The 24,604-nt window shown below is 42.9% G+C and overlaps 1 protein-coding gene across 1 annotated transcript in view; it reads right to left on the bottom strand.

Annotated features, from left to right (window-relative positions):
- The window catches only part of LOC311108132 (interphotoreceptor matrix proteoglycan 1-like), a gene marked incomplete at both ends in the record, with an annotated part of 39,780 nt that extends 30,197 nt beyond the window's left edge, over positions 1-9,583 (bottom strand). The window contains 2 exons of the mRNA XM_084150767.1: positions 3,198-3,440; positions 9,514-9,583. Of these exons, the coding sequence (XP_084006893.1) occupies positions 3,198-3,440; positions 9,514-9,583 (313 nt within the window). The remainder of the gene's footprint in view (positions 1-3,197; positions 3,441-9,513) is intronic.
- Between the last annotated feature and the right edge of the window lie 15,021 nt (positions 9,584-24,604).

Raw genomic sequence — 24,604 nt, forward strand, 5'->3', positions numbered from 1 at the left:
GGCATCACTCTACCTGCCATGGTTTTACTGCATCAGTTACACAATGTGACACTCCAGTCCATTCAAAATAAAATAAACCAAAATGTGATCCAATGGATAATTAGCAGAATAATCTGAGCATTAATAAGTGTACAGTGCCTTGCAAAAGTATTCATCCCCCTTGGCGTTTTTCCTATTTTGTTGCATTACAACCTGTAATTTAAATTGATTTTTATTTGAATTTCATGTAATGGACATACACAAAATAGTCAAAATTGGTGAAGTGAAATGAAAAAAATAACTTGTTTCAAAAAATTCAAAAAAATTAATAACGGAAAAGTGGTGCGTGCATATGTATTCACCCCCTTTGCTATGAAGCCCCTAAATAAGATCTGGTGCAACCAATTACCTTCAGAAGTCACATAATTAGTTAAATAAAGTCCACCTGTGTGCAATCTAAGTGTCACATGATCTCAGGATATATACACCTGTTCTGAAAGGCCCCAGAGTCTGCAACACCACTAAGCAAGGGGCACCACCAAGCAAGCGGCACCATGAAGACCAAGGAGCTATCCAAACAGGTCAGGGACAAAGTTGTGGAGAAGTACAGATCAGGGTTGGGTTATAAAAAAATATCTGAAACTTTGAACATCCCACGGATCACCATTAAATCCATTATTAAAAAATGGAAAGAATATGGCACCACAACAAACCTGCCAAGAGAGGGCCACCCACCAAAACTCACAGACCAGGCAAGGAGGGCATTAATCAGAGAGGCAACAAAGAGACCAAAGATAACCCTGAAGGAGCTGCAAAGCTCCACAGCGGAGATTGGAGTATCTGTCCATAGGACCACTTTAAGCTGTACACTCCACAGATCTGGGCTTTACGGAAGAGTGGCCAGAATAAAGCCATTGCTTAAAGAAAAAAATAAGCAAACACGTTTGGTGTTCGCCAAAAGCCATGTGGGAGACTCCCCAAACATATAGAAGAAGGTACTCTGGTCAGATGAGACTAAAATTGAGCTTTTTAGCCATCAAGTAAAACGCTATGTCTGGCGCAAACCCAACATCTCTCATCACCCGAGAACACCATCCCCACAATGAAGCATGGTGGTGGCAACATCATGCTGTGGGGATGTTTTTCATTGGCAGGGACTGGGAAACTGGTCAGAATTTAAGGAATGATGGATGGCGCTAAATACAGGGAAATTCTTGAGGGAAACCTGTTTCAGTCTTCCAGAGATTTGAGACTGGGACGGAGGTTCACCTTCCAGCAGGACAATGACCCTAAGCATACTGCTAAAGCAACACTCGAGTGGTTTAAGGGGAAACATTTAAATGTCTTGGAATGGCCTAGTCAAAGCCCAGACCTCAATCCAATTGAGAATCTGTGGTATGACTTAAAGATTGCTGTACACCAGCGGAACCCATCCAACTTGAAGGAGCTGGAGCAGTTTTGCCTTGAAGAATGGGCAAAAATCCCAGTGGCTAGATGTGCCAAGCTTATAGAGACATACCCCAAGAGACTTGCAGCTGTAATTGCTGCAAAAGGTGGCTCTTCAAAGTATTGACTTCGGGGAGGGTGAACAGTTATGCACACTCAAGTTCTGTTTTTCTGTCTTATTTGTTGTTTGTTTCACAAAAAAATATATTTTGCATCTTCAAAGTGGTAGGCACGTTGTGTAAATAAAATGATACAAACCCCCCAAAAATCTATTTTAATTCCAGGTTGTAAGGCAACAAAATAGGAAAAATGCCAAGGGGGGTGAATACTTTCGCAAGCCACTGTATATGACCATAAGTATGTGGACACCTGCTCGTTGAACATCTCATTCCAAAATCATGGGCATTAATATGGAGTTGGTCCCCCCTTTGCTGCTATAACAGCACCCACTCTTCTGGGAAGGCTTTCCACTAGATGTTGGAACATTGCTGCGGGGACTTGCTTCCATTTAGCCACAACAGCATTAGTGAGGTCGGGCACTGATGTTGGGCGATTAGGCCTGGCTCACAGTCGGCGTTCCAATTCATCCCAAAGGTGTTTGATGTGGTTGAGGTCAGGGTTCTGTGCAGGCCAGACAAGTTCTTACACACCGATCCCGACAAACCATTTCTGTATGGACCTCGCTTTGTGCACAGGGGCATTGTCATGCTGAAACAGGAAAGGGCCTTCCCCAAACTGTTGCCACAAAGTTAGAATCACAGAATCGTCTCGAATGTCACTGTATGTTGTAGAGTTAAGATTTCCCTTCACTGGATCTAAGGGGCCTAGCCCGAACCATGAAAAATAGCCCCAGACAATTATTCCTCCTCCACCAAACCGTACAGTTGTCACTATGCATTTGGGCAGGTAGCGTTCCCCTGGCATCCACCAAACCCAGATTCGTCCGTCGGACTGCCAGATGGTGAAGCGTGATTCATCACTCCAGAGAACACGTTTCCACTGCTCCAGAGTCCAATGGCGGTGAGCTTACACCACTCCAGTCGCCACTTGGCATTGCGCATGGTGATCTTAGGCTTGTGTGTGGCTGCTCGCCATTGAAACCTATTTCATGAAGCTCCCGACGAACAGTTCTTGTGCTGATGTTGCTTCCAGAGGCAGTTAGGAACTCGGTAGTGAGTGTTGCAACTGAGAACAGACAATTTCTATGCGCTACGTGCTTCAGCACTCAGCGGTCCCGTTCTGTGAGTTTGTGTGGCCTACCACTTTGTGGCTGAGCCGTTGTTGCTCCTAGACGTTTCCACTTCACAATAACAGCACTTACAGTTGACCGGGGCAGCTCTAGCAGGGCAGAAATTTGACGAACTGACTTGTTGGAAAGGTGGCATCCTATGACAGTGCCACGTTGAAAGTCACTGAGCTCTTCAGTAAGACCATTCCAATGTTTGTCTATGGAGATTGCATGGCTGTGTGCTCGATTTTAGACACCTGTCAGTAACGGGTGGGGCTGAAATAGCCAAATCCACTAATTTGAAGGGGTGTCCACATACTTTTCTTTATATAATGTATTTAGACATTTCTGACTGGTGCACACCACAACTTTCACCATTTCGTTTGAGTAGAGGCTATACATGCCATGCCCCGGGCGAGGCGTCACCTCATGACTTCTGTCGAGGGCAGAAGACCTGGATACTGAACATGTGACACTGAAATATCCAACAGAATAGCAATTGATTAACTATAATGATTAACTATAATGAATGGGAGGACTATACCTCTGAGCTTGTAGTAGGCTTGATGGCTGGCGATGACCTCATTGATGGTCTCCTGAGGACAGACTCTCACTCCAGAGTGGAAGACCGCTGACCTCTTCGTCCGATGCTTTTCCAGGTCAAATATTGTTCTGACATTAGAGTTTTGTTTGGTCGTTCTCAAAAGTTCAACCAAGTGCATAGAATTGATGGTTTCTGTTTCTGTCCCGATAACTCCTCTCTGCCAAGAGCCCCGATTATTCCTCTCTGCAAAAACATGATAAAGGAAAAAGACATTGAAACAATTATATCTTCAAGATGTGTTCAATTGTATAGTGTACTGTATCATGTCTGAAAAGCCTGTGTTGAAAAGCCACTTTTTCCCTATCCTGAAATAAATTACAGTGGGTCATTGAATTCTATCAATGCATACAAATATGTCTCTGGCTTCCATTTGGAATGGAATGACTTGCTTTGAATGATCTCTCAGCTGTGAGAGATGAGCATTCTACTGTAGTGGTGGGAGGGAAATTCAGGACAGCCATCATTCAAACCACTTATCAGCAGACAGTAATGTTTACACATGTAGGATCTTAAATTGATCACCCTGTTGACGGAGAACTTTCCTGCAATGCAGTCAATTTAAAACTTGTTGGGTATTTGAGGGTTAATTTCCACTTTGAAATTTCAGACTTGATTTTTCCTTACCAAAAATGTATCAATCACCTACAAAGATGTCCATTAATTATAATCCACATCATAATTCACATTTCCTGTTGCTGCAGGATTATTTTCCTGCTGTTGCAAACTGGCTCAAATCTGTACATCATATAACCATGAAGGGACATGACCTTTTCAGATTTACACTTGTCACCAAGGAAACAGAGACCACCGTAGTCCTAATTTAGATGTTGTCAGTAAATATGCATGCCACAGACAAAGAGGATCCATGAAAATGAGGATCAAAATTATTCTGAAAATGATTGTAGGTGCATGGGTGCATATTTGAAATTGAGTGGCTTAAATCGTTGTCGAAAATTATATGTTTTATTCATTGCTTTTGTCCTCACTGCAAATATTTACAGCTTGAGCAATTCTCAAAGACCTTGAAACAGCGTTTGATTCTGTGCGTTTGTTTAATCCTACAAGAAAACCTATCTGTTTATAACAACCAAAAATAGTGGCAGTTTTTGTAGATATCAAGTTGTGGGTACTGCCATGGTCCACAATCTATCTGCCTACTTATTGAGTCATTTCTGCTTTTATATAATATAGAACCACGATCACTGCACAATCAAACTATAACAAACAGGCATTCCTTCATCAACTGTAGCCTCATTTATTTAACTAGCCATTCAATTTGACCCTTTGTGTCTCTATAGCCAGTTGTGTCTTCCAAGTCCTTTTCACTTCACCAAGTTAGTGCCAGCTTGTGTGCAACTGCAATGAGTCTGACACCATCAATGAGGGATAAACCCATGCCAAAACCTCAAACAAGTCAAAAAGAGATTGTGACAAACGCGGGGAGATCGCTCTCCTCCTAGGAAAGCTCATCAGCATCAGTATGGTAGGTACTGTATAGGAGATACTGCATAGGAGATACTAGAGCCCTATAGGCCTATAACCTGTTGTCATGCCGCCATTAGGCAACCTGCTGTCATCCTGGGTGAGGACTAGATGGAATACAGTGCATTCGGAAAGTATTCAGACCCCTTCCCTTTTTCCACATTTTGTTACATTACAGCCTTATTCTAAAAATGATTAAATTAAAAATGTTCCTCATCAATCTACACACAATAATGATGAAGAGAAAACTGGTTTTTAGAAATGTTTGCTAATTTATTAAAAATAAAAACAGAAATACCTTATTTACATAAGTATTCAGACCCTTTACTATGAGACTCGAAATTGAGCTCAGGTGGATCTTGTTTCCATTGATCATCCTTGAGATGTTTCTACAACTTGATTGGAGTCCACCTGTGGGAAATTCAATTGATTGGACATGATTTGGAAAGGCACACACCTGTCTATATAAGGTCCCACAGTTGACAGTGTATGTCAGAGCAAAAACCAAGCCATGAGGTCGAAGGAATTGTCCGTAGAGCTCCGAGACAGGATTGTGTCGAGACACAGATCTGGGGAAGGGTACCAAAAAAATGTCTGCAGCATTGAAGATACCCAAGAATACAGTGGCCTCCATCATTCCTAAATGGAGGAAGTTTGGAACCACCAAGACTCTTCCTAGAGCTGGCCGCCCTGCCAAACTGAGAAATTGGGGGAGAAGGCCTTGGTCAGGGAGGTGACCAAGAACCTGATGGTCACTCTGACAGAGCTCTAGAGTTCCTCTGTTTGCGATGGGAGAACCTTCCAGAAGAACAACCATCTCTGCAGCACTCCACCAATCAGGCCTTTATGGTAGAGTGGCCACACAGAAACCACTCCTCAGTAAAAGGCACATGACAGCCCACTTGGAGTTTGCCAAAAGGTACCTTAACGACTATCAGACCATGAGAAACAAGATTCTCTGGTCTGATGAAACCAATATTGAACTCTTTGGCCTGAATGCCAACCGACATGTCTGGAGTAAACCTGGCACCATCCCTACGGTGAAGCATGGTGGTGGCAGCATCATGCTGTGGGGATGTTTTTCAGCAGCAGGGACTGGGAGACTAGTCAGGATCGAGGAAAAGATGAACGGAGCAAAGTACAGAGAGATCCTTGATGAAAACCTGCTCCAGAGCGCTCAGGACCTCAGACTGGAGCAAAGGTTCAACTTCCAACAGGACAACGTCCTTAAGCACACAGCCAAGACAACGCAGGAGTGGCTTCGGGACAAGTCTCTGAATGTCCTTGACACTCCCCAAATACAGGTGTGCCAAGCTTGTAGCGTCATATCCAAGAAGACTCGAGGCTGTAATCACTGCCAAAGGTGCTTTAACAAAGTACTGAGTAAATGGTCTGAATACTTACAGTACCAGTCAAAAGTTTGGACACACCTACTCATTCAAGGTTTTGCTGTACTTTTATTATCTTCTACATTGTAGAATAATAGTGAATATATCAAAACTATGAAATAACACATATGGAATCATGTAGTAACCAAAAAAGTGTTAACCTCTTAAGGATCAGACCCTTTTTTTCCATTTTTGCCTAAAATGACATACCCATATCTAACTGAGAAAGGCCACAATATAATATTGCAGTTTAGGCGCAATTTAGATTTTAGCCACTAGATGGCAGCAGTGTGTGTGCAAAGTTTCCAATTGATCCAGTGAAGCATTGCAATACTGGACTATTTTGTATCAAGTCTGCCCAAATGTGCCGAATTGGTCAATTGATACATTTTCAAGTACATAACTATAGAGAACATGCAAAAATGATATGGTAATACAAAATGTAAGTTTACACCCTCCCAGGAATGTCATACATGATGGATCATTAGCTTATACACTAACTTTCACACAACTAGATGGTTGGGCGGTGTGGGTGTGGAGCCAGAAACAGCAGGGGTTCAAACTGTAGAACCCAGTTCCTACATTTTAATATATAAATGGATTTTATCAAACTAAACTATGCTACATTTTATCTCTGGGACCATTAGGATGACAAATCAGAGCAAGATTACTGAATGTAAGTACATTATTTACCTTCATAGGTGAATGTATCAAACCAGTTGCCATGATAAGATTTGTTTTGTTGTGCACTCTCCTCAAACAATAGCATGGTATTTTTTCACTGTAATAGCTACTGTAAATTGGACAGTGCAGTTAGATGAACAAGAATTGAAGCTTTTTGCCCATATAAGACATATCTATGTCCTGGAAAGTTTGCTGTTACTTACAACAGTCATGCTAATCACATTAGCCCACGTTAGCTCAACCGATCCTGTAGAGGTTAAACAAATCCAAATATATTTTAGATTTTTTATTTTTAATAGTAGCCACCCTTTGCCTTGATGACAGCATTGCAAACTCTTGACATTCTCTCAACCAGCTTCCCCTGGAATGCTTTCCCAACAGTCTTGAAGGAGTTCCCACATATGCTGAGCACATGTTGGCTGCTTTTCCTTCACTCTGCTGTCCAACTCATCCCAAACCATCTCAATTGGGTTGAGGTCGGGGGATTGTGGAGGCCAGGTCATCTGATGCAGCACTCCATCACTCTCCTTCTTGGTAAAATAGCACTTACACAGCCTGGACGTGTGTTGGATCATTGTCCTGTTGAAAACAAAGGATAGTCCCACTAAGCCCAAACCAGATGGGATGGCGTATCGCTGCAGAATGCTGTGGTAGCCATGCTGGTTAAGTGTGCCTTGAATTCTAAATAAATCACAGACAGTGTCACCAGCAAAGCACCTCCACACCATCACACCTCCTCCTCCATGCTTCACGGTGGGAACTACACATGCGGAGATCATCCATTTGCCTACTCTGCGTCTCACAAAGACACGGTGGTTGGAACCAAAAATCTCAAACTTGGACTCATCAGACCAAAGGACAGATTTCCATCGGTCTAATGTCCATTGCTCGTGTTTCTTGGCCCAAGCAAGTCTCTTATTTTTATTGGTGTCCTTTAGTAGTGGTTTCTTTGCAGCAATTCGACCATGAAGGCCTGATTCACGCAGTCTCCTCTGAACAGTTGATGTTGAGATGTGTCTGTTACTTGAACTCTGTGAAGCAGTTATTTGGGCTGCAATTTCTGAGGCTGGTAACTCTAATGAACTTATCCTCTGCAGAAGAGGTAACTCTGAGTCTTCCATTCCTGTGGCGGTCCTCATGAGAGCCAGTTTCATCATAGCGCTTGATGGTTTTTGCGACTGCACTTGAAGAAACGTTAAAAGTTCTAGAAATGTTCCGGATTGACTGACCTTCATGTTTTAAAGTAATGATAGCCAAATAAGGCTATCTTCTGTATACCAACCCTACCTTGCCACAACACAACCGATTGGCTCAAACGCATTAAGAAGGAAATAAATTCCACAAATTAACTTTTAACAAGGCACACCTGTTAATTGAAATCCATTCCAGGTGACTACCTCATGAAGCTGGTTGAGAGAATATCAAGATTGTGCAAAGCTGTCATTTACATTTTAGTCATTTAGCAGACGCTCTAATCCAGATCGTTTTACAGTTAGTGAGTGCATTCATTTTCATCAAGGCAAAGGGTGGCTACTTTGAAGAATCTCAAATATAAAATATATTTTCATTTGTTTAACACTTTTTTGGTAACTAAATGAACTATAACTATATGTGTTATTTCATAGTTTTGATGTCTTCACTATTTAGACACTACAATGTAGAAAATAGTAAAAAATAAAGAAAAACCCTTGAATGAGTAGGTGTGTCCAAACCTTTGACTGGTACTGTACGTAAATGTGATATTTCAGATTATTTATCTTTTTGATAGGTTTGTAAACATTTCTAAAAACCTGTTTTCACTTCGTCATTATGGGGTATTGTGTGTAGATGTATGAGGAAAAACAACAATTTAATTCATTTTAGAATAAGGCTGTAAGGTAAAAAAAATGTGGGAAAAGTCAAGGGGTCTGAATACTTTCCGAATGCACTGTACAGCTATCAGTGGAGGCTGCTGAGGGGAGGATGGCTCATAATAATGGCCGGAACGGAGCAAATGGATTGGCTTGATACCATTCCACTAATTCCACTCCAGCCTTTACCACAAGCCCGTCCTCCCCAATTAAGGTGCCACCAACCTCCTGTGAAAACTATGAACAGAATTGACTTTTCGTGGCAGGTTAGGAGAACTTACCCAGCAGGTTAGGATAATTCACGTAGCAGGTTCGGAGAATTAAGTTAGGGTTAGGACAAATTATCCCCAAAATGATTCAAAAATGATGATTTTGACGATTTATTCCCATCCTGCCCGCCATATTCACCGCCATATGCTGGTATCCTGCCCGACATATTCACTCATTACAAGGTGCAGTAGCTCCTTACATGTGTTTCAAATGCAAGACTAGGAGTAGTATCCTACAAAACGCTTTGCGCAAACATATTTTAGTTTAATCGGTAGTCAACGTAATCAGTAGGCCCATGCACCAGAGCTTCAAAGGTAGCAGTGGTAAAGATCATTCTGAAGCTTGGTTCAACCCAATTACCCTTAACGTAATCTTGCAGTCTGCAGTTGTAAAGTTCCACACACACATTGTCCATACTGTAAAATCATATTTACTATGGAACTGAAATTCTTCAACCTACTGTATGAGGGCTGTAACATTTTATATCTAAAGCAGCAAGATCCTATAAAAACAGATTCAGCGTAGTGCCCTTCAGTTTTGAAGGTTTATGGCTCCTTGAACTAGAAGGAGCTTGAAGCTTACCTTTAATTCCTGTGGCATGGAGAGTGAAGACGAACAGTGTAAGAACAAGGAATCCATATTTCCAAAGCATATTGAAACCAATCTGTTCCCAAAGTTAGTAATAAAAAATAAGCCCAGGTGCAGAGTTTATCTCATGTGATGCACATGCATGCTAACACAGTCCTTAGGATCAATAAATATCTGGGGGTCGATTCCATATAGAGGAGGCTGGTCATATAGGCTAAGGCTTTGACTTGCTTTCCCCACAGATGGTGAGAATTCGAGGGTGGCATCTGACAGACATGGCATGGAACTAGGCGAGCTCTCCGGGTCCAACTAGGGTTTGTGGATGTGCTCGAAGAGCGTCAGGTTAAAAAAAGCAGGCGCTGTTTCGGGAATAATCTACTGCTCAGACATAATCCGTCTTTACCCCATGGGCCCTACAGCGCCAGCGTAATCCTATTAGGGGCTTTCTTTGTGGGAGCATCTGTCAGCCAGTAACCTAACGTAGCAGGCGTAAAAGAAACACCTGAGCGGAGTTCCCACATCCGGTTTTCAGCGGAAAAGGAAGCTAGGTTAAATTACAGTAGCTGGATACCTGAAAACCAGATGCATCCGGTTGTTGGCAACTCTGCTAAGGGTGGTCAACCAGGTACCTGAGAGTCATCTCTGCCTGCCACCCCCTGGCACTCCTGCCCACCTCATCCTCCACTCCCACTCCCAGCTTCACCTGAGACTGCCCACCTCATAACCCCCTAACCTCCTCATCCCATCACCCCACTATGTCACCCAGATCCTTACTGTCCTCTTAGCTTACTTGGTACCTAACCATAGCAGCTTTTAGTAAATCCTCCACAAGACAATGCACTCTGTTCCTCTGTGGGTATTACTGTACAGTACGTCAGACGGCGTTGTATCTCCTCTAGGGTTTAAATTGGGTGGTTTAGCAGTGGATTTCCACCTGCACTCCTGTCAGATAGCAGGAGGGTTGACAATTGGTGCTGTTATTGGTGTTTTATTTGCGTTCTAGCCGCTCTAAACCCTCTCAGGATGAGTGCCTATGAACTGTGATCTGTTTGATTCGGATGACTGGGGGAAAGTTGCAAGTAGTTATTTATGTCACTGACCAAATGACTGTATGTATGCCATTCAAAATGGCACCCAGTAGAAGGCACAGCTTATGCTCGTTGGTCCGAAGAATTTTGAAATGAATGACTGAATGAATGAATGAACACAATTATTCCACAATTGTGTGTGTGTGTGGTTCAATATTGTGAGTTGTAGCATTTAGGTTCCATTTACGCTGCTGTAACCACCTATTTCCTAGACTCCCTCCACAATTTGACATTTGGGTCGCTCCACAAAAAGGGTGCCTTTTGCTTCCCTTCGATATTTTATGTACAAATTGTGCACTAATATTGAATTCTAAAAGCCTGTTATATTAAATGAAGTGCCCTTTAGTATATACCATATGGAGAATTCAATAAATCTGTTTTTTTTTATATGAATAAAGGCTTGCATTAGTGCAAAAAATGCAGCATTTTGACATGTCCCTCCATAAACCGTGTGTCATTTCTAAGAAGATTTTAACCCACTTAATCCAAAAATGTCTCCAAGTTTTAACATCATTTTAAAGCCCTAGTTATTTTGTTGCTTTGACAAAGTCATTTTTGAAGATTATTATTTATTTGTGATTAGTGATTCATTCATGTCTGTCACTCTTTTTAAGGTCAAGCCTGTTACGTGAACTGAACTTAATATAGTGAAACTTCCTTAAAAAATATTATTTTCAAAAGAAATAATGAACATCTAATAGTCAAATCATAGTGTAAAAGCAGGTGAACTGGCCATTTTCTGATGTTTTGTGGTGGAAAACTGAACGGGTTGAGCATAACAAGTCAAACCTGTTACCCATAGATAGACAGGCTAGAAATGTTTTAGCATTTACATTTTTATGTGAATCTTGCATTCAATTGCCACTCCCTGTTGCACACAACAAGCTTCCATTTCCCCTGTCACAAGGGGATTCATGGCTGATTTAAGAAGAAATCATCAACCCTGTTACGGTCAACCCTGTTACATTATTTAGCATTTTATAGGAACTTACAATATCCCTTTTTTTATTTAATCTCTTGAGATGGGAAAATATGTTTTTTTATTAAGTTCAATATGTGTTCTTTATGACAAATGCTACAATTTGGTGAAAGCAAATTTTTTGGGGACCAAGTTACACTCCTCAAAAGGCACCGAATTGGTGGAACGACCCATTTAAAAATCTAATCAAAGTTTATTGGTCGTGTACACAGATTTGCAGATGTTATCGTAGGTGCAGCAAATTGCTTGTGTTTCTAGCTCCAACAGTGCAGTAATACCTAGCCATACAAAACAATTCACACATAATCCAAAAAGTAAAAAGAAAGAAATTAAGAAATATCCAGAATATAAATATATATGAATAATTTTTGGATTATTATTATATATACTGTATACACTACATGACCAAAAGTATGTGGACACCTGCTCGTCGAACATCTCATTCAAACATCATGGGCATTAATATGGAGTTGCCCCACCCCTTTAATGCTATGACAGCCTCCACTCTTCTGGGAAGGCTTTCCACTAGATGTTTGAACATTGCTGCGGGGACTTGCTTCCATTCAGCCACAAGAGCATTAGTTAGGTCGGTCACTGATGTTGGGCGAGTAGGCTTGGCTCGCAGTCAGCGTTCTAATTCGTCCCAAAGGTGTTCAATGGGGTTGAGGTCGGGGCTTTGTGCAGGCCAAGACCTCGCTTTGTGCATGGCGGCATTGTCATGCTGAAACAGGAAAGGGCATTCTCCAAACTGTTGCCACAAAGTTGGAAGCACAGAATCGTCTAGAATGTCATTGTATGCTGTAAAGATTTCCCTTCACTGGAACTAAGGGGCCTAGCCCGAACCTTGAAAAACAACCCCAGACCATTATTCCTCTTCCACCAAACTTTACAGTTGGCACTATGCATTCGGGCAGGTAGCGTTCTCCTGGTATCCACCAAACCCAGATTCGTCCGTCGGACTGCCAGCGTGATTCATCACTCCAGAGAACGCGTTTCCACTGCTCCAGAGTCCAATGACGGAAAGCTTTACACCATTCCAGTCGATGCTTGGCATTGAGCATGGTGATCTTAGGCTTGTGTGTGGCTGCTCGGCCATGGAAACCCATTTCATGAAGCTCCCGAATAACAGTTATTGTGCTGATGTTGCTCGTTCTGTGAGCTTGTGTGGCCTACCACTTCACAGCTGAGCCGTTGTTGCTCCTAGATGTTTCCACTTCACAATAACAGCACTTACAATTGTCCGGGGCAGCTCTAGCAGGGCAGACATTTGATGAAGTGACATGTTAGAAGTGTGGCATCCTATGACAGTGCCACGTTGAAAGTCACTGAGCTCTTCAATAAGGCCATTCTACTGCCAATGTTTGTCTATGGAGATTGCATGGCTGTGTGCTTGATTATATACACCTGTCAGCAACGGGTGTGGCTGAAATAGCTGAATCCACTCATTTGAAAGGGTGTCCACATAGTTTTGTATATATGGTGTATATATATACAGTGAGGGAAAAAAGTATTTGATCCCCTGCTGATTTTGTACGTTTGCCCACTGACAAAGAAATGATCAGTCTATAATTTTAATGGTAGGTTTATTTGAACAGTGAGAGACAGAATAACAACAACAAAAATCCAGAAAAACGCATGTCAAAAATGTTATAAATTGATTTGCATTTTAATGAGGGAAATAAGTATTTGACCCCCTCTCAATCAGAAAGATTTCTGGCTCCCAGGTGTCTTTTATACAGGTAACGAGCTGAGATTAGGAGCACACTCTTAAAGGGAGTACTCCTAATCTCAGCTTGTTACCTATATAAAAGACACCTGTCCACAGAAGCAATCAATCAATCAGATTCCAAACTCTCCACCATGGCCAAGACCAAAGAGCTCTCCAAGGATGTCAGGGACAAGATTGTAGACCTACACAAGGCTGGAATGGGTGACAAGACCATTGCCAAGCAGCTTGGTGAGAAGGTGACAACAGTTGGTGCGATTATTCGCAAATGGAAGAAACACAAAAGAACTGTCAATCTCCCTCGGCCTGGGGCTCCATGCAAGATCTTGAGTTGCAAGATCTTGAGTTGCAATGATCATGAGAACGGTGAGGAATCAGCCCAGAACTACACGGGAGGATCTTGTCAATGATCTCAAGGCAGCTGGGACCATAGTCACCAAAAAAAACAATTGGTAACACACTATGCCGTGAAGGACTGCAATCCTGCAGCGCCCGCAAGGTCCCCCTGCACAAGAAAGCACATATACAGGGCTGTCTGAAGTTTGCCAATGAACATCTGAGTGATTCAGAGGAGAACTGGGTGAAAGTGTTGTGGTCAGATGAGACCAAAATCGAGCTCTTTGGCATCAACTTAACTCGCCGTGTTTGGAGGAGGAGGAATGCTGCCTATGACCCCAAGAACACCATCCCCACCGTCAAACATGGAGGTGGAAACATTATGCTTTGGGGGTGTTTTTCTGCTAAGGGGACAGGACAACTTCACTGCATCAAAAGGACGATGGACAGGGCCATGTACCGTCAAATCTTGAGTGAGAACCTCCTTCCCTCAGCCAGGGAATTGAAAATGGGTATTGGATGGGTATTCCAGCATGACAATGACCCAAAACACCCGGCCAAGGCAACAAAGGAGTGGCTCAAGAAGAAGCACATTAAGGTCCTGGAGTGGCCTAGCCAGTCTCCAGACCTTAATCCCATAGAAAATCTGGGGAGGGAGCTGAAGGTTCGAGTTGCCAAACGTCAGCCTCGAAACCTTAATGACTTGGAGAAGATCTGCAAAAGGAGTGGAACAAAATCCCTCCTGAGATGTGTGCAAACCTGGTGGCCAACGACAAGAAACGTCTGACCTCTGTGATTGCCAACAAGTAGTAAGTCATGTTTTGCAGAGGGGTCAAATACTTATTTCCCTCATTAAAATGCAAATCAATTTATAACATTTTTGACATGCGTTTTTCTGTATTTTTTTGTTGTTATTCTGTCTCTCACTGTTCAAATAAACCTACCATTAAAATTATAGACTGATCATGTCTTTGTCAGTGGGCAAAAGTACAAAATCAGCAGGGGATCAAATACTTTTTTCCCTCACTGTATATATATATATATATATATATATATATACACACACACTACCAGTCAAAAGTTTGGACACACCTACTCATTCAAGGGTTTTTCTTTATTTTTACTATTTATTTTACATTGTAGAATAATAGTGAAGACATCAAAACTATGAAATAACACATATGGAATCATGTAGTAACCAAAAAAGTGTTAAACAAATTCTTCAAATAGCCACCCTTTGCCTTGATGACAGCTTTGCACAGTCTTGGAAATTCTCTCAACCAGCTTCATGAGGTAGTCACCTGGAATGCATTTCAATTAACAGGTGTGCCTTATTAAATGTTAATTTGTGGAATTTCTTTCCTTCTTCATGCGTTTGAGCCAATCAGTTGTGTTGTGACAAGGTAAAGTGGGGGACCCCAGAAGATAGCCCTATTTGGTAAAAGACCAAGTCCATATTATGGCAAAAACAGCTCAAATAAGCAAAGAGAAACGACAGTATATCATTACTTTAAGACATGAAGGTCAGTCAATACGGAACATTTCAAGAACTTTGAAAGTTTCTTCAGGTGCAGTCGCAAAAACCATCAAGCGCTATGATGAAACTGGCTTTCATGAGGACCACCACAGGAATGGAAGACCCAGAGTTACCTCTGCTGCAGAGGATAAGTTCCTTAGAGTTACCAGCCTCAGAAATTGCAGCCCAAATAAATGCTTCACAGAGTTCAAGTAACAGACACATCTCAACATCAACTGTTCAGAGAGGACTGTGTGAATCAGGCCTTCATGGTCGAATTGCTGCAAAGAAACTGCTACTAAAGGACACCAATAAGAAGAAGAGACCCACTTGGGCTAAGAAACATGAGCAATGGACATTAGACTGGTGGGAATTTGTCCTGATCTCCGCATGTGTATTTCCCACCGTAAAGCATGGAGGAGGAGGTGTTATGGTGTGGGGGTGCTTTGTTGGTGACACTGTCTGTGATTTATTTAGAATTCAAGGCACACTTAACCAGCATGGCTACCACAGCATTCTGCAGCGATACGCCATCCCATCTGGTTTGGGCTTAGTGGGACTATCATTTGTTTTTCAACAGGACAATGACCCAACACACCTCCAGGCTGTGTAAGGGCTATTTTACCAAGAAGGAGAGTGATGGAGTGCTGCATCAGATGACCTGGCCTCCACAATCTCCCGACCTCAGCCCAATTGAGATGGTTTGGGATGAGTCAGACTGCAGAGTGAAGGAAAAGCAGCCAACAAGTGCTCAGCATATGTGGGAACTCCTTCAAGACTGTTGGGTAACCTTTTTGGTTACTATATGATTCCATATGTGTTATTTTATTGTTTTGATGTCTTCACTATTATTCTACAATGTAGAAAATAGTAAAAATAAAGAAAAACCCTTGAATGAGTAGGTGTGTCCAAACTTTTGACTGGTACTGTATATATATTTACACTGTATATAATGTGGTGTATAGACAGTGTGAACACTATATGAATAGAAAAGGTGTGTACAGCAGTAGTTATGTAGGATGAGCCATGACTAGAATACGGTATATACACATAAAGTGGGTAAAACAGTATGTAAACATTTTTAAAGTGACCAGTGTTCAATGACTATGTACTGTATATAGGGCAGCAATCTCTAATGTGCATGGTAGAGTAACAGTGACTAAGGTTCAGGGCAGGGTACTGGGTGGAGGCCGACTAGTGGTGACTATTTAACAGTCTGATGGCCTGGAGATAAAAGCTGTTTATCAGTCTCTCGGTCCCAGTTTTGATGCACCTGTACTTTTTCGCCTTCTTGATGGTAGTTGGGTGAACAGGCCATGCCTCGGGTGGCTGAGGTCCTTGATTATCTTCTTGGCCTTCCTGTGACACCGGGTGCTGTAGATGTCCTGGAAGGTAGGCGGTGTGCCCCCGGTGATGTGTTGCGCCTTCTTCACCACACTGTCTGTGTGAAGGGCCCATTTCAGGTCATCAGTGATGTGCACGCCGAGGAACTGGAAGCTTTTGCCCTCTCCACTGCTCTCACCTCCTCCCTGTAGACTGTCTCGTCGTTGTTGGTAATCAGGCCTACCACTGTTGTGTCATCAGCAAAGTTGATGATTGAGTTGGAGACCTGCATGGCCATGCAGTCATGGGTGAACAGGGAGTACAGGAGGGGGCTGAGCACAGACCCCTGTGGGGCCCCCGTGTTGAGGATCAGCGTGGCGGAGGTGTTGTTGCCTTCCTTCACCACTCGCCCGTCAGGAAGTCCAGGACCCAGTTGCACAGGGAGGGGTTCAGACCCAGGTATCTGAGCTTAGTGATGAGCTTGGAGGGCACTATGGTGTTGAAGGCTGAGCTGTAGTCAATAAACAGCATTCTTACATAGGTATTTCTCTTGTCCAGGTGGGATAGGGCAGTGTGCAGTGCAATGGCGATTGCATAGTCCGTGGATCTGTTGGGGCGGTATACAAATTGTAGTGTGTCCAGGGTGTCGGGTAAGGTTGAGGTGATATGGTCCTTAACTAGCCTTTCAAAGCACTACATGATGACAGAAGTAGAGTCATTTATTTCAGTTACCTTCGCTTACTTGGGTACAGGAACAATGGTGGAAATCATGAAGCAAGTGAGGACAACAGACTGGGATATAAAGAGATTGAAAATGTCCCTAAACACTCCAGCCAGCTTGTCTGCATATGATCTGAGGCCGCGGCTTGTTATGCCGTCTGGGCCAGCAGCCTTGAAAGGGTTAACACACTTAAATGACTTAATCACGTCAGCCACGGAACTACTTCTGAAGTACTTCTAAAGTACTTCTGAAGCCATCATCGTTAATATTCCGATGCTGTATTCATTGACCTATTCACAGAGGCATCATGCAAAATGGAAATGGAAATGATGACACCTTAACAAAAGGTACTGATAAGCAAGAATCTCTCTGAGATTGAAGCCAATTTCACAAATCAAACAACATTATTTTGTCTTCAAAATGGCAGCTCTCTTATAGTGCACTTTGGCTAAATATGCAGACTTTGCAGAATTTTCACAGGAATCTAAAGTATGCAGTATTTAGTGAGGGCTATTGTCAATTGTCCTGTAAGTGCCCTATTCATTTTGATCCTGTCTCCATAATAAGATTTGTATTTTGCTCATTTAAACACTTCATGCCATAAAAGGATTTTAACTTATGTTTTTAACTGCAGGGAAATAATGTTCTCATTGGCTTTTCATTTGCAAAACTTTTCAAAACTCTCCATATTCGCTGAGTCTCTATATTGTTATAATGTTCTATATTTTAATTGCACTGGCCTCCAGTAACTCACTAATGACCAGGATAAATAACATTTAAACACCTCCAGCTCTGCCACCAATCGAATCATACTACGATCAGTGGAGGAGTAGAACCATAATCCTGCCTAATGAGCTGGCCGTCCGTGAGGGTGAAGCAGAGAAAGTGAAGGCTGGGGAACACACATACTTTATTGTATATTGTTGTTATGTTGTTTAATGGGGCAGCTGGTGGTGGATCGTAATCTATAACTTAAGTTGATTCAGTAACCACTTCACAATAACATTGTTCTCTCTTAGATACAGTGCAATCGGAAAGTATTCAGAACTCGTCCCTATTTCCAAATGTTGTTACATTACAGCCTTATTCTAAAATTGATTAAATATTATTATTTTTCTCATCAATCTACACACAATACCCCATAATGACAAAGCAAAAACAGGTTAAATAGACATTTTTGCAAATTTATAAAAAATAAAAAACAGAAATAACTTATTTACATAAGTATTCAGACCCTTTGCTATGAGACTCGAAATTGAGCTCAGGTGCATACTGTTTCCACTGATCATCCTTGAGATGTTTCTACAACTTATATTGGAGTCCACCTGTAGAAAATTCAATTGATTGGACCTGATTTGGAAAGGCACACACCTGTCTATATAAGGTCCCACAGTTGATAGTGCATGTCAGAGCAAAAACCAAGCCATGAGGTCGAAGGAATTGTCCGTAGAGCTCCGAGACAGGATTGTGTCGAGGCACAGATCTGGGGAAGGATACCAAAAAATTCTGCAGCATTGAAGCTCACCAAGTACATAGTGGCCTCGATCATTCTTAAATGGAAGAAGTTTGGAACCACCAAGACTCTTCCTAGAGCTGGCCGCCCGGCCAAACTGAGCAATCGGGGGAGAAGGGCCTTGGTCAGGGAGGTGACCAAGAACCCGATGGTCACTCTGACAGAGCTCCAGAGTTCCTCTGTGGCGATGGGAGAACCTTCCAGAAGGACCACCATCTCTGCAGCCCTCCACCAATCTGGCCTGTAACAGTATGTACTCCTGGAGGAGCTCTTGCTTTCAGACTGATGACAAGGATTTGTACTCTAACAATCTACCAATGATAGGCCTATGTACCCTTACCCCAACAAATATCTTTATGATTATCCCTTTAAGAAACAAGTATACTGCTTATTTCCTTTAGAATATGACTCTATATCTTAAGGAAATGCTCAACCAAGCATATGATTGTAAAGCAGCCTCTGTAACAGCGTTGAAGTTTGCTGTAACATTACGTTTACATCGCAAATCCAACATCAGGTAGCTCGGAGGAAATACTCCTCTTGCCCTTGTAGAACAGGGGAGCGAATCATTTGGGTATGGTCTGTGGTGTTCTATTGGTTAAAGTTGAACTTGAACAAACTCAATTTAACTTGTGTTAATCCTCTCAAGACACTTTCAGTTCTGCCTCGGGATTACTCTGACAATGGGTTTTGCAGACAAAGATCTGACACCGTCAGTATCTCAAAACTTGATCTTGTTCCAAAAGTTAGGCTATCCTTTGAACATCTCAGTATGCCAGAGTGTGTGTGTGTGTGTGTGTGTGTGTGTGTGTGTGTGTGTGTGTAAATTTACTCATCCCAGTAAAGAGGTTCAGTACATTACCAAAAGTATGTGGACACCTGCTCGTCAAACATCTCGTTCCAAACTCATGGGCATTAATAGGGAGATGGTCAACCCTTTGCTGCTATAACAGCCTCCACTCTTCTGGGAAGGCTTTCCACTAGATGTTGGAACATTGATGAGGGGACTTGCTTCCATTTAGCCACAAGAGCATTAGTGCGGTCCTCTACCAAACTTTAAAGTTGGCACTTTGCATTCAGGCAGGTAGCGTTCTCCTGGCATCCGCCAAACCCAGATTTGTCCGTTGGACTGCCAGCGGCATTTGACGAACTGACTTGTGGAAAGGTGGCATCCTATGACGGTGCCAAGTTGAAAGTCACTGAGCTCTTCAGTAAGGCCATACTACTGCCAATGTTTGTCTATGGATATTGCATGGCTGTGACCTTAATTTTATACACCTGTCAGCAACGGGAGTGGCTGCAATAGCCGAATCCACTCATTTGAAGGGGTGTCCCCATATTTTTTTATATATAGTGTATTTTTGAAGGCCTCAGATTTTTTTTTACTGTATGATTTTTATAAAATTACTAAACTTCAAAAGGAAGCACAATGCTCATATTCACCCAAACTAATTCAGTCAGGCATTCTACCACCTCGGTCCAAAAATAAATGTAAACTTTCTCTAGTAATGCTGTTAGCTTCTATCTCACTACCCTCTGTTATAATGGACCCACTGACTGTCTGAAGATGGCATGTTCCCCTCTGCAGCTTAGCACAGTCGACACTAGTTACCACAGCCACAAAGTCATAAACCCTGCCTATTTCTACAATTTAACCACATTGCTAACCTTATGCATTACTCTAACCTTAAATTAAGACCAAAAAGCAACAATTTTGACTGTGCTATCTAGTGGAAACATCTTAGCATGAGAAGATTTTACATTTACATTTTTAGTCATTTAGCAGACGCTCTTATCCAGAGCGACTTACAGTTAGTGAATACATATATTTTTATACTGGCCCCCCGTGGGAATCGAACCCACAACCCTGGCGTTGCAAACACCATGCTCTATCAACTGAGCTACATCCCTGCCGGCCATTCCCTCCCCTACCCTGGACGAATTGTGCACCGCCCATGAGTCTCCCGGTCGTGGCCGGCTGCGACAGAGCCTGGATTTGAACCAGGATCTCTACTGGCACAGTTAGCACTGCGATGCAGTGCCTTAGACCACTGCGCCACTCAGGAGACATAGATCCCCCGGCTGTAGAGGCAATGGTAACCAACAGTGGGCACAGTTTGTGTTATATACTATAATAGTGAATAGGGACAAAGCTACAGTAAGTGATTCATGATTGCCTACTGTTGCTAATCAAATGCAGATGGCAAAATGAAACTCTTCACAGTAATGTCACAGTATGTCACAGTAATGGCTGGCATTAACGGATTTGAGGGGTATGAGTGTCATTGTCCACACCTGATGACACATCGCACATCACACATCAATGAGCTGCTACATTTCTCACAGCAGAAACACCATGGAGAGAAACCAGATGTCCCCTGGCTGTCGGTGCCGTACCTCTCCATTCGCCTGGGTTGATGAAATGCTTCAGATCAGATATATATTGTAGTAAACGCAGCAATCCTGCTGTTTATATGGTGCATGACCTCAGGCAGTTTATCATTAGAAATTAACACTATGGGCAAGAGAAACGAAGGCCATTTGTCTAGCACTGTCAGCAAGTTATGGCTCATCCTAAGTACATCTATATATCACAGAGGGAGATACCACTGCAACTGGACAGACAGATAATGACTGTGTTTGTGAGATGCCACTGCAACTGGATAGACAGATAATGCCTGTGTTTGTGAGATGACACTCAGCTTTTATTTTTGCAGTGGTTGGCAATGTGTCTGTTCGCATTAAGCCATTCTTCCATCCATGCCATCTGTTTGACAGTAGTCATTTAATATTGGCCTTTATAATTCCTCACTACCCTGAGGTAATTCAGCTATAGTACTGTACATGCAATCATATCAGACTATCACGTCATGAGATTACTTTACTGAATGATCACCACCAATTAGGTTCCTGTGCTTGTAAATGCATTTAGTGGTGATATATTTGGGAAGAGGATGTGGATAGCAATGGCACCATTTTGATTCTGACCCTGATAATCAGATTTGACATAGCCTATAGTATGGTTACATAGTATAATATATATATATATAAGAACATGAATCTTACAGATTGATACAGTACAGAAAGAAAGGTTTTGACAACATTTGAAATATACAGTACCAGTCAAATGTTTGGACACACCTACTCATTCAAGGGTTTTTCTTTATTTTTACTATGTTCTACATTGTAGAATAATAGTGAAGACATCATAACTATGAAATAACACATATGGCATCATGTAGTAACCAAAAATGTGTTAAACAAATCTAAATATATTTATATTTGAGATTCTTCAAATAGCCACCCTTTGCCTTGATGAGAGCTTTGCACACTCTTGGCATTCTCTCAACCAGTTTCACCTGGAATGCTTTTCCAACAGTCTTGAAGGAGTTCCCACATATGCTGAGCACTTGTTGGCAAATTTTCTTGCACCCTGTCGTCCGACTCATCCCAAACCATCTCAATTAAGTTGAAGTCGGGGTTTGTGGAGGCCAGGTCATCTGATGCAGCACTCCATCACACTCCTTCTTGGTAAAATAGCCCTTACACAGCCTGGAGGTGTGTTGGGTCATTGTCCTGTTGAAAATCAAATGATAGTCCCACTAAGCCCAAACCAGATGGGATGGTGTATCGCTGCAGAATGCTGTGGTAGCCATGCTGGTTAAGTGTGCCTTGAATTCTAAATAAATCACAGACAGTGTCACCAGCAAAGCACCCCCACACCATAACACCTCCTCCTCCATGCTTTACGGTGGGAACTACACATGCAGAGATCATCCGTTCACCCACACCGCGTCTCACAAAGACATGGCGGTTGGAACCAAAAATCTCCAATTTGGACTCCAGACCAAAGGACAAATTCCCACCAGTCTAATGTCCATTGCTCATGTTTCTTAGCCCAAGTGGGTCTCTTCTTCTTATTGGTGGCCTTTAGTAGTGGTTTCTTTGCAGAAATTCAACCATGAAGGCCTGATTCACACAGTCCCCTCTGAACAGTTGATTTTGAGATGAAGCATTTATTTGGGTTGCAATTTCTGAGGCTGGTAACTCTAATGAACGCATTCTCTGCAGCAGAGGTAACTCTGGGTCTTCCATTCCTGTGGCGGTCCTCATGAGAGCCAGTTTCGTCATAGCGCTTTATGGTTTTTGCGACTGCGCTTGAAGAAACTTTCAAAGTTCTTGACATTTTCCATATTGTTTGACCTTCATGTCTTAAAGTAATGAGGGTCTGTCGTTTCTCTTTGCTTATTTGAGCTGTTCTTGCCATAATATGGACTTGGTCTTTTACCAAATAGGGCTATCTTCTATATACCCCCCGCCCCCCTTCTCCCGCTGACTCCATAGCAAGGTGGGTGATTCTGTGATGAGTGTGATGAAAGGAGTCAGGCGCAGGAGGGTAATCACCGAATACAGAGTTTATTCCTTCGTTGACACACGAATGCGCTCAAATAGCGATCAACGAAACAGGCACAGGGGGAACTCTAATCCCTGGCAATTACACTGTAACGGTAGAATCCAATAATACATAGGCACAGGGGAATATCTACACTGGCAACAAAATGTACGAGTAGCTCCACCGAGCTATACTACTCTCACAACTAACAATCACCCACAAGGATAAGGGGGCAGAGGGAACACTTATACACAGACTAATGAGGGGATTAGAACCAGGTGTGTGTGACTGACAAGACAAGACAAATGTGATGATGATTGGGGTGGCAGTGGTTAGTAAGCCGGTGACGACAAACGCAGAAGCCTGCCCGAACAAGGAGGAGAGGCAGCCTCGGCCGAAGTCGTGACAGTACCCCCCCCCCCCCTTGACGCACAGCTCCAGCAGCGCGCCGACCCCGGCCTCGGGGACAGCCAGGAGGACACGGATCAGGGCGAGCCGGATGGCGACGGTGGAAATCCCGCAACAGGGAGGGATTGAGGATATCCCTCACCGGGACCCAGCACCGTTCCTCCGGACCTTACCCCTCCCACTCCACGAGGTACTGAAGGCCCCCCACCCGACGCTTCGAATCCAGGATGGAGCGGACAGAGTACGCCGGGGCCCCCTCGATGTCCAGAGGAGGTGGAGGAACCTCCCGCACCTCAGACTCCTGGAGCGGACCAACCACCCCCGTCTGAGGAGAGACACATGAAACGAGGGGTTAATTCAGTAATCAGGGGGAAGTAATAACCTATACGTGACCTTGTTGATTCTCCTCAGGACTTTAAAAGGCCCCACAAACCGCGGGCTCAGCTTCCGGCAGGGCAGGCGGAGGGGCAGATTCCGGGGCAGATTCCGGGTCGAGAGCCAGACCCGATCCCCCACTGCGGTGACGGTCAGCGTTGGCCTTCTGACGATGCACGGCGCGCTGGAGGTGAACGTGGGCAGCGTCCTACGTCTCCTCTGCGAGCCGAAACCAGTCATCCACCGCAGGAGCCTCGGTCTGGCTCTGGTGCCACGGTGCCAGAACCGGTTGGTAACCTAAAACACATTGGAATGGTGTTAGATTAGTAGAGGAGTGGCGGAGAGAGTTCTGGGCATATTCTGCCCATGGGCGAGGATATTGAAAATGTAATCAAAGCCTATTGGATGATAACTTCTTTTTAACTACGACAGAGGAATTTATAACTGATTTTTTCCGACATAACATAGGTACAGCAAATCCCCTTATTGTATGGGACACCTTTAAATGTGCCTCTAGAGGCCATGCAATTCAGTACTCATCTCGAAAACAAAAGCAATTTAGGTAAAAAGAAATTGAGAAACTTATTCAAGAAAAATCAAGTGTAATATATTATAAAAATAAAGCAAACTGGATGGAATATGGGGGAAAATGCACCAAATTATTTGTTAATCTTCAACATAGGAATGCTACCAAAAATAATTTAATG

The sequence above is a fragment of the Coregonus lavaretus genome, assembly GCF_964263955.1.
Source record: "Coregonus lavaretus genome assembly, chromosome: 33".
Classification (NCBI taxonomy): Eukaryota; Metazoa; Chordata; class Actinopteri; order Salmoniformes; family Salmonidae; genus Coregonus; species Coregonus lavaretus.